General features: G+C 51.8%; 1 protein-coding gene across 1 annotated transcript in view; it reads left to right on the top strand.

The window, feature by feature from the left end:
- The first annotated feature begins 6,955 nt into the window (after positions 1 to 6,955).
- Positions 6,956 to 10,924, top strand: part of CYTH1 (cytohesin 1) — a 112,728-nt gene continuing 108,759 nt past the window's right edge. The window contains exon 1 of the mRNA XM_017879368.1: positions 6,956 to 7,069. Coding sequence (XP_017734857.1) covers positions 7,048 to 7,069 — 22 coding nt within the window. The 5' untranslated portion in view covers positions 6,956 to 7,047. The remainder of the gene's footprint in view (positions 7,070 to 10,924) is intronic.

Consider the following 10,924-nt stretch of genomic DNA (forward strand, 5'->3'; position numbering starts at 1 on the left):
GTAGCTGAGATTACAGGCGCCCGCCACCACGCTCGGCTACTTTTTTGTATTTTTAGTAGAGACGGGATTTCACCATGTTGGCCAGATTGGTCTCGAGCTCCTGACCTCGTGATTTGCCTCCCAAAGTGCTGGGATTACAGGTGTGAGCCACCATGCCCGACCTGGTGTCTGGTGTTCTGATGGCCTCAGCAATACCTACCCCATGGACGTGAGTCCCTCCACATCTCGTCCTTGGCCCTTCCTTCCTTCATGCCTTCTAGCAGATGGGGGTGAGCTGTCTATTGTTCCTGTAGCACACAGGGTCGGGGTGGGCATCAGTCCTGCCTTTCTTCTGAGATCCTCCAGCTTGCACTTCCGGAAGCTGGGCACCCCCACTGCCACACTCAACCAGCTGGGAGAACATAAAGGTAACGAAATAGAATTCCTTGTTTTAGAAAAAGGAACCAGGGCCGGGTGCAGTGTCTCACGCCTGTAATCCCAGCACTTTGGGAGGCTGAGGCGGGCGGATCATGAGGTCAGGAGATCGAGACCATCCTGGCCAACATGATGAAACTCCGTCTCTACTAAAAATACAAAAATTAGCTGGGTGTGGTGGCATGCGCCACCTCCAGCTACTCGGGAGGCTGAGGCAGGAGAATCGCTTGAACCTGGGAGGTGGAGGTTGCAGTGAGCCGAGATTGCACCACTGCACTCCAGCCTGGCGACACAGTGAGACTCTGTCTGCAAAAAAAAAAAAAAGGAAAGTAAAAGGAACCAGATAAAATGTGGGCATTCAGAAGAATTGGAAGGTACAGTGAAGCATAGTATCTATATGGTAAACAGCTCTAAAAGTTTACTGTGAAAATTAAAATAATGAATCTGGTCGGGTGCGGTGGCTCACGCCTGTAATCCCAGCACTTTGGGAGGCTGAGGTGGGCGGATCACGAGGTCAGAAGATGGAGACCAATCCTGGCTAACACGGTGAAACCCCGTCTCTACTAAAAATACAAACAACTAGCCGGGCGAGGTGGCGGGCGCCTGTAGTCCCAGCTACTTGGGAGGCTGAGGCAGGAGAATGGCGTGAACCCGGGAGGCGGAGCTTGCAGTGAGCTGAGATTGTGCTGCTGCACTCCAGCCTCAGCGACAGAGCAAGACTCCGTCTCAAAAAAAAAAAAAAATTAGCCAGGCATGGTGGCAGGTGCCTGTAATCCCAGCTACTTGGGAAGCTGAGGCAGAAGAATTGCTTGAACCCAGGAGCTGGAGGTTGCAGCAAGCAACATATCTTGTTGAGACATGACTCAACCCATAACAGTATGGAAAGGTTCTCTTCTCAGAGGTAAATGTGGCTCCCAGTCTCTACCCCACGGATGATGAGGCAGTGCTGATTCACGAGTGGAAGCCTCTAGAGCTTGGGGCTTTCCAGCTGCTCTTCATTGCCCTGTGTGTTCCCAACACATGAACAGCGCCCCTAACAGAGATTTGTTCAGTGACTGAATATACATCTGTAAACCTATAGCATGTATACATGGATTTTGATTACAAATGGTTCTGTATTATATACCACTGTTCTGACTGCTTTTTTCACTTATAGCTTGGAAACTGTCTTCTGTTGGTAATACAGAAATCTGCTTCTATCTCTTGAAACCTGGGAATGCTCCCTTGTATGAAAGGATCCTAATATAGTTAACCTGTTTGCTATTGACGAACTTTGAGTTGGTTCCTGAAGATGTTTTAAAACCATAGTATAGGACTGGGCATGGTGACTCACACCTGTAATCCCAGCACTTTGGGAGGCTGAGGTGGGTGGATCACCTGAGATCAGGAGTTCAAGACCAGCCTGGGCAACATGGTGAAACCCAGTCTTTACTAGAAATACAAAAATTAGCCAGACGTGGTAGTGTGTGCCTGTAATTCCAGCTACTCGGGAGGCCGAGGCACAAGAATCACTTGAACCTGGGAGGCAGAGGTTGCAGTGAGCCGAGATCATGTGCCATTGCACTCCAGCCTGGGCGACAGAGCGAGACTCTGTTTCAATTAAAAAATAAAAAATAAAAAAAATCAAACGGCTGGCGCAGTGGCTCACACCTGTAATTCCAGCACTTTGGGAGGCTGAGGCGGGCAGATCACAAGGTCAGGAGATCGAGACCATCCTGGCCAACATGGTGAAACCCCGTCTATGTTAAAAAAATACAAAAAAATTAGCCAGGCGTGGTGGCGGGCGCCTATCGTCCCAGCTACTCAGGAGGCTGAGGCAGGAGAATGGCATGAACCCGGGAGGTGGAGCTTGCAGTGAGCCGAGATCGAGCCACTGTACTCCAGCCTGGGCAACACAGCAAGACTCCATCTCAAAAAATAAATAAATAAAATAAAACCATGGTATAAGCATAGGAAAAATGTATTTTGGGTTACCTCTGTTTAAAACCTTTCTAATTCTTTTTGAGATTAGGCAAGGCAGGGAAGCTGAAGGGGGAATATTTCGGGAAAACTCTCAAACTATAGTCTGCTCTCACCTCATGACCATCCTCATAGAAGACTGCTCTGCCCAGAGGCATGGGGGTTTATCCCCATATATCAAGCAGTGGACACCACCCGGGGGTCCTCTAATCCAGTGCAATTCAGACTCTATCTGGAGTGAGCTCCGATCTCACAGGTTGAGGGCTCAGTCCCCAAGACTGCACTTGTGACACCAGTCACAAGTCTGGGCCTCTGGCAGTTCTGAGCGACCAGCTTAAACTTGGAATTTCTATGATTCCCCCTCTTTGGGTTTGATTAATTTGCTGGAGCCACTCACAGAACTTAAGGAAACACATTTCGCGGGTTGTTTTTTTTTTTTTTTTTTTGAGACAAAGACTCGCTCTCGTCCCCCAGGCTGGAGTGTGATGGTGTGATCTTGGCTCATTGCAACCTCCACATCCCGGGTTCAAGCGATTCTCCTGCCTCAGCCCCCCGAGTAGCTGGGATTACAGGTGCCCGCCACCACGCCAGACTAGTTTTGGTATTTTTAGTAGAGACGGGTTTCACCATGTTGGCCAGGCTGGTCTCGAACTCCTGGCCTCAGGTGATCCACTCGCCTCCCAAAGTGCTGGGATTATAGGTGTGAGCCGCCGCACCCAGCCATTTAGTGGTTTATTATAAAGGATATTGCAAAGGATACAGATGTAGAGATGGGGAAGGGGCACAGGGCTTCCAAGCCCTCCCTAGGCCCCACCCTCCAGGAACCTCCACATGTTCAGCTATCCTGGCCCAGTCATTTTGGGTTTTTATGGAAGCTTCCATTCCCCAGGGCACAGAGCAGGACCCTTTCTGGGGAGGGTCTTAAGACCCACAATCAAAAGGTGGGCAAGATTAAAGTCCTGCCTTGGGGCGGGTGAAAGAACAAGAGAAGGCCAGAGAGATTGTTCCCTGAGGCCTAACCCAACATAACAAAAGACTGTAACAAGAGTTTAGGGTGGTACAAGCCAGGAACAGTGGAAAATACCAGAGGGTGGCCAGGGGCAGCAGCTCATGCCTGTAATCCCAGCACTTTGGGAGACCAAGGTGGGTGGATCACTTGAGCCCAGGATTTTGCGACCAGCCTGGACAACATGGCAAGACCCTGTCTCTAAAAAAACATTAAAAATAAAATATTAGCTGGGTGTGGTGGCGTGCAACTGTAGTCTCAGCTACTCAGGAGGCTGAGGTGGGAAGATCAATGGAGCCTGGGAGGTGGGGGCTGCAGTGAGCCATGAGCCACTGCACTCTAGTCTGGCCAACAGAGCGAGACCCTGTCTCAAAAATGAAACAAAACCAAAAACTGTAAAATACCACAGGAAGGTACCAACTTAAAAAATCAGTTGTCAAGTGGATCGACCACTAAGGACTTACAAACCACAGCAAAACTTGCAGGGAGCCCAAACCTATTTTAAAGGTTCTCTGAAGAATCAGTGGATGTGGGGGAAGAGGTCTGGGTTAGAATCCACAGCTGGAGTGGAGTCCTGTGGTTCCTGTCTCCCTGCCGCGGGCTCCTTCTCATGCTCCAGGGGCTGGGGATGCAAATTCAAGATACAAGAGTGAAGCCGACTTGACTCCTGCTTGCAGGGACGCTTCCTTTTGAAGCCTCAGCTTCCAAATGTCATGCAAAGATAACAACTAAAGGACCTCTCTGGCTGGGCGTGGTGGCTCACGCCTGTAATCCCAATGCTTTGAGAGGCAGTGGTGGGCGGATCACCTGAGGTTAGGAGTTTGAGATCAGCCTGACCAACAGGGCGAAACCCCATCTCTACTAAAAACACAAAAAGTAGCTGGGCGTGGTGGCGCGTGGCGGTAATCCCAGCTACATGGAGGCTGCAGTGAGCCAAGATGGGCAGCTTCACTCCAGCCTGGATGACACAGTGAGACCCTATCTCAAAAAAAAAAAAAAAAAAAAAAAAAAATCTCTGATCACGAATGTGATCTAATGGAGCAGCTTCTGTGTTTCTTTGACAGTGATCCATGGTCAGGGACAGCCCTACCCAGTGAACACATGCATGCATTCATTTGGAACCAGAACAGACAGTCTCTGTATTACGTGTGATAGACTACAATTTTTAAAAAATTCTATTTTCTTTTCATCTAATAAGTATTTGTTTCATAATCATTAAGAGTCATGACCTGCTGTTTGAAAAGCACTTCTCTTTTTTTTTTTTTTTTTGGTAACAGGGTCTCACTGTGTCCCCCAGGCTGGAGCACAGTGGTGCAATCATAGCTTACTGCAGCCTCAACCTCCCAGGCTCAAGGTATCCCTCCCACCTCAGCTTTCCAAGTGGCTAGAACTACAGGCATGTGCCACTGTGCTCGACAATTTTTAATTTTTTGTAGAGACAGGGTCGCTCTATGTTACTCGGGCTGGTCTTTAATTCCCGCCCTGAAGCAGTTTTCCTAGCTTGGCCTCCCAAAGTACTGGGGTTGTAGGCATGAACCACTTCACCCAGCTGAAAAACACCAATCTAATGGAACAATGTGAGGGAACAGAATTTGTAAACAGTTATGTTCTCTGCTAATCTGTGATTAGCAGTGATACCAGTATCCCTCCCTCTCCAAATCTATTCAGTTGGTGAATTCAGCTAAGAAGTCTAGAGTGCTGATAGTAAGAATTAACATGCCATCTGAATCGCTTTTCTTCTGGAGTTCTGGTCATTGAGCAAGAGCTGAGGTGGGCTGGGACCTGCATACTGTTAACGGAAGAAACCCAGCTTGAATATACCTTGAACCTTCTGGTGAGTCTGGGGTTAGAAGTGAAGTAGGGAGTGAAACGGAGAGGATGGCACATGCTGGGAGAGAGGCTCAGTGCTCCATTACCCCATGTGATGGACGGTTTGAGATTTGCCAGGTCAATGTGGGGTCAATTCTAAAAATGTCCTAAGTCTAGGCCAAGAGGAACAAAATGCAGCTGGGTCTCTGACTTAACACGCCTAAGCCCAAGGGCACATTAGGGTCAAAATGTGACTCCCTACTCTAAGGTCACCAGTAAAACTGGACAATCTGGTAAAATCAATGAAGGGTAAGATCATGAATCCAGCCAGGCATGGTGGCTCACACCTGTAATCCCAGTACTTTGGGAGGCCAAGGAGAAAGGATCTCTTGAGCCCAGGAGTTCGAGACCAGCCTGGGAAACCTAGCAACCTCCATCTCTACAAAAAACACAAAAATTAACCTTAGGTGTGGTGGCCTGTGACTGTAGTCCCAGCTACTCAGGAGGCTGAGGTGGGAGAACTGCTTGAGCCCGGGAAGCAGAGGGTGCAGGGAGTCATCATGGTGCCAACTGTACTCTAGCCTGAGCAACACAACGAGTGAGACCCTCTCAAAAAAAAAAAAAGAAAAAAGAAAAATAGTAAAACTCAGGACAGGAGGGCCCACAAGGAAAGAGTTCTGTGGCTTTTACTCCCGTTTTTTGGTTGATCCAAAAATTCCCAGCAGTCCAGGGATTTCTGTGGAGTTCTCAGTGAGTGTTCTGTGTAGGGTGCAGGAGCCACAAGTGACTGCAGGGGGAAAGGCGGGTTCTGGGGCTGGCATTCTGCAGCAGTAGGTTTCTCCTCTGTCATAAAGAAACAGAAGGCCAAGCGTGGTGGCTCATGCCTGTAATCCCAGCACTTTGGCAGGCCGATCATTTGAGGTCAAGAGTTCCAGACCAGCCTGGCCAACATAGCGAAACCCCGTCTCGACAAAAATACAAAAATTAGTCGGGCGTGGTGGCACATGCCTGTAATCAGAGCTACTCAGGAGGCTGGGGCAGGAGAATCTCTTGAACCCGGGAGGCGGAGGCTGCAGTGAGCCGAGATCACGCCACTGCACTCCAGCCTGGGCAACAAGAGCGAAACTCGTCTCCAGAAAGTAAATAAATAAATGAATAAAATCCAAAACGCTGGGACTTGAAGTGCCCTCCTTTCAATCTTGACCCAGGTAACTTCAGGACAAATAAAAGGAAGTAGAAGCAGTAAACTTACGAAATGCAATATGTAAAGGTTCTGAACACAGGAGTAAATGAATTCAAATAGCTTTTGTGGCCTTTCGCCAAGGACCTGGCCCTCCCTGGCAAGCTGAGGCCGGGTCCGACCTTCGAGGTTGGCGTCAGCAAGGACCACCCTGCCCTTCAGTGGCCGGACACGACCTTGGGCTTTCGTGCGGCCAGGCCAACTCCGGCACCCCGGGTACCTGCACCGCCCTTGCGAAACCGAAACCTGCTCGCTGCCCCGCGGAGGCGGACGGGGAGGGTCCTCGGTGGGGGCGTGGTCTAGAGGCGGGGCCAGCGGCCGGGCAGGGGAGGAGCCTCGGGTGGGCGCGCGTGCGCAGGCTGGAGCCTCGGGCGGAGGCCGGGTACCCGGGGTGCGGCGCGCGCGGGAGGAAGGCGGGGCCTCGGGCGAGGGGCGGGCCTCGGCCGGGGGCAGGGGGCGGCGCGGGCGCAGGCGCAAGGCGCGGGCGGGCGGGCGGCGGGGGCGCCCGGCACCGGGCGCAGGGGGGCGGGGCTCCGAGCCGGGCTGAGGCGAGTGGGGGCGCGGGTGGCGCGGCGGGACACGAGCGGAGAGCCGGGGCGCGGAGCCCGGCGCCCGCACCATGGAGGAGGACGACAGCTACGGTCAGTGCGCCCTGGCGGCGGACGCGTCGCCCTCGCTGCCCTCAGTCTCCTTCGGGCCCGGCCGTCAGGCAGCGCCTGCGGCGGCTGGCGTTTCCCGGGGACACTGGTGCGGGACGCGGAGCCCGGGGCGGCCGGCGGGCGAGCGGTGCACGGGGCCTCCACGGGCAGGGGTCGCAGGGGGTTTTGAGGGATGAGGGTCGCTGGGGCCGGGGTCGCCGGCGGCGCTGAGGGATGTAGGTGGCCGGGGCGGGGGTCACAGGCTGGGCTCGCGGTCTCGCGGGGCCGGGGGTCGCCGCGAGCTCGGAGGAATGAGAGTCGTTGGGGTCTCTGGGCAGGATCGCGGGGGCTCTGAGGGATGAGCGTCATTGGGGTCACTGGGGTCCCCGGGGCAGGGGTCGCAGTCTGGGTCCAGGGGCGCCGAGGGGTGGGGGTCGCTGGCCCTGCCGCCCCTCTGCGGGGCTCTGAGCGGACGCGCGGATGGCCGGGCCCGGTTCCCCGCAGTTTCCGGCCGCTCCCGGCGTCAGCGAGTTGTGCCCGGTCCATGTCTTTGTTCAGAAATGAGAACGGGGAGCGGCGCCGCCGGCGAGGCCCGGGCTCTGGGACGGCTCTGCTCCCGGGTGTCTGGGCCCGGCCGCCGCCGGTCGGTGCGTCGCCGCCTGCCGAGACGCGGGTGTGGAGCCCGAAGGGGCCCGCGGTGGGGACGCCGCTCCGCCGCCGAATGTAGACTTGACAAGCGGAGCCGCTGTCCCGCTCCCCTCGCTCCCGCGCACTGAAGCTGCTGGCCCCAGCCAAGGGTGCCTCCCTCCAAGAGTTTGAAATTGTAGGGGTTGCAAAAGGTTGTTTGACATGCTGTAGTTAATTAATGTTAAGTTTGTTCATGGGGAATTAAAAGAACGAATGGCAAATAGAACAAGTGGTGAACTTTTGTGGTTTGGTAGCAAAGTACAAATAAAGCAGAACTGTGTGGCCAAATGGAACCCAATTCTAGTTTAATAACTAATGGAACATTTTTCTTTTTTTTTAAGAGACGGGATCGCGCTCTGTCACCCAGGCTGGAGCATAGTAGCGTGATCGTAGCTCAAGTCAGCCTCCTGAGTGGCTGGAACCACACGCACGCCACCATGCCCGGCTAATATTTTATTATTTTTTATTTTTTTTTTACTTTATTTTAATTTTTGAGACAGAGTCTCACTCTGTCGCCCAGGCTGGAGTGCAGTGGCGTCATCTCGGCTCACTGCAACCTCTGCCTCCCAGGCGAGCTGAGCTATTCTCCTGCTTCAGGCTCCTGAGTAGCTGGGACTACAGGCGCGTGCCACCAGGCCTGGCTAATTGTTGTATTTTTAGTAGAGACTGGGTTTCGCCATGTTGGCCAGACTGGTCTTGAACTTTTGACCTCAGGTGATCCACCCACCTAGGCCTCCCAAAGTGCTGAGATTACAGGCGTGAGCCACCGCGCCCAGCCCTAATATTCTATTTTTTTAGAAGATGGGGTCTTGTCATGTTACCCAAGCTGGTCTTGAACTCCTAGGCCCAAGCAATCCTCCCACCTCTGCCTGCCACAGTGCTGGGATTACAGGCGTGAGCCACCACACCTGGCCCATTTGTTACCTTCTAAGTAAACAGAAGCAGCATGTGCGGCTTTTTTGTTGTTTGTTTTGTTTTGTTTTTGAGACAGGGTCTAGCTCTCTTGCGCAGGCTGGAGTGCAGGGGCGCTACCATAGCTCACTGCACGCTCTGCTTCCTGGCCTCAAGCAATCCTCTCACTTCCCTTCTCAGCCCCTCCAGCAACCTGGACTACAGGCCCAGGCTACCACGCCCTGCTAATTATTTTTATTTTTTTTGTAGAGAGGGAGGTCTCCCTATGTTGCCTAGGCTGGTGTGAACTCCAGTGCCTATCTTGGCCTCCGGAAGTGTTAGGATTACAGGCATGAGCCACTGCTCCCAGCCTCCTTTTGTGATTAAAAGAAAAATCACCCACTGGCTGGCCCCAAAAGATTGTTCAGCCCCTCCAGATTTCACTCCTGCCCACTGCTGAGAAGCCGGCAGCAGTTTTGCCTGCTGCTCTTTTCTCTGCCTCCTCTTGCCATTTAATTTCCCTCAGATCCCAGTGTCCTGCCTACCAGGCTTTCGTGGCCTCTCTTGTGTTCTTGCCTGCTGCAGTGGGCAGGAAGCTCTTGGTCTGGTTGCTTTTCATACAGTGAGTGCTTTGCCACCAGGCATGACATTTTGCACTTGCACTTGAAAGAGGTGAATGGAAGCAGGGTGTGTTAGTTTCCTATACCTGTTATATTACCACAAGCCTGGTGGCTCAAAACAACATACATTTGTTTCAGGGTTCTGCAGGTCAGAAGTCCAAAATAGGTCTCGCTGTGCTAAAACCAAGGTGTCGACCAGGCTGGTTCTTTCTGGAGGCTCGGGGAGAACCCATTTCCTTACCTTTTCCAGCTTCTAGAGGCCACCTGTGTTCCATGGTTCATAGTACCCCTTTCCATCTTCAAAGCCAGCAGGTAGCATCTTCTCATTTCTCTCGACCTCCTACCTCCCTCTTATTAAGATCCTTGTGATTGCAGTGGACCCACCTGGATAATCAAGGATAAAGATTAGCAACCTTAATTCCATCTGTTACCTTAATTCCCCTTCTGCCAAGTGAGGTAACCTATTCACAAGTTCTGGGGATTAGGACCTGGACATCTTTAGGGGCTATTATTCTGTCTGCCACACACCAAGATGACAAAGTTTGTAAGTTTATTCTTCCCCTTCCTTTTTTTTTTTTTTTGAGACGGAGTTACATTCTTGTTGCCCAGGCTGGAGTGCAATGGCGCAGTCTCGGCTCATTGCAACCTCTGCCTCCCAGGTTCAAGCGATTCTCCTGCCTCAGCCTCCTGAGTACCTGGGATTACAGACATGTGCCACCACGCCCGGCTAATGTTGTATTTTTAGTAGAGACAGGGTTTCTCCATGTTGGTCAGGCTGGTCACAAACTCCTGACCTCAGGTGATCCACCTGCCTAGGCCTCCCAAAGTGCTGGGATTACAGGCGTGAGCCACCATGCCCGGCCTATTCCCCTTTCTAGTTTTAAATATCATCCTTTTATTTTGGAGGAACTAAAAAGATTGAATTAAAGGAGATTCCCCATCCATAGGGTCACCACACAAAAAGCACCTGATGGTGTAAGATGATCATACGAAGAATAAGACTCCTAAGTTCTTAAAGGTTTGTGTTAGTCTCCAGAACTGTCCATTTCCCTCATGGGTTTCACAAAGAATTTACCTTGACCAAATCCCACACTGTAAAAGGAAATGTGTGTGATGGATTTATAAAGCATATAGCATGACGTGTTCAGACGTCACCTCAGAACTTCCATTGTTTTCTTCTAAACAAACTTTTTATTTTTATTTTTTAAAATAGATGCAGAGTCTCACTATGTTGCGCAGGCTGTTCTAAAACCATCCTCCCGCCTCGGCCTCTGAAAGTGTTGGGATTATAGGCATGAGCCACTGTGCCAGGCCTAATTAAACTTCTTTTTTTTTTCTTTCTTTCTTTCTTTCTTTTTTTTTTTGAGATGGAGTCTCACTCTGTTGCCCAGGCTGGAGTGCAGTGACGCAATCTTGGTTCACTGCAACCTCTGCCTCCTGGGTTCAAGTGATTCTCCTACCTCAGCCTCCCGAGTAGCTGGGATTACAGGTGCCTGCCACCACATCTGGCTGATTTTTGTATTTTTAGTAGAAATGGGGTTTCACCATGTTGGCCAGGCTGGTCTTTTTTATTTTTTGAGACGGAGTCTCGCTTTGTCGCCCAAACTGGAGTGCAGTGGCCGGATCTCAGCTCACTGCAAGCTCCGCCTTTCGGGTTCAC

This window comes from Rhinopithecus bieti, unplaced genomic scaffold (genome assembly GCF_001698545.2).
Source record: "Rhinopithecus bieti isolate Rb0 unplaced genomic scaffold, ASM169854v2 scaffold_9899, whole genome shotgun sequence".
NCBI lineage: Eukaryota > Metazoa > Chordata > Mammalia > Primates > Cercopithecidae > Rhinopithecus > Rhinopithecus bieti.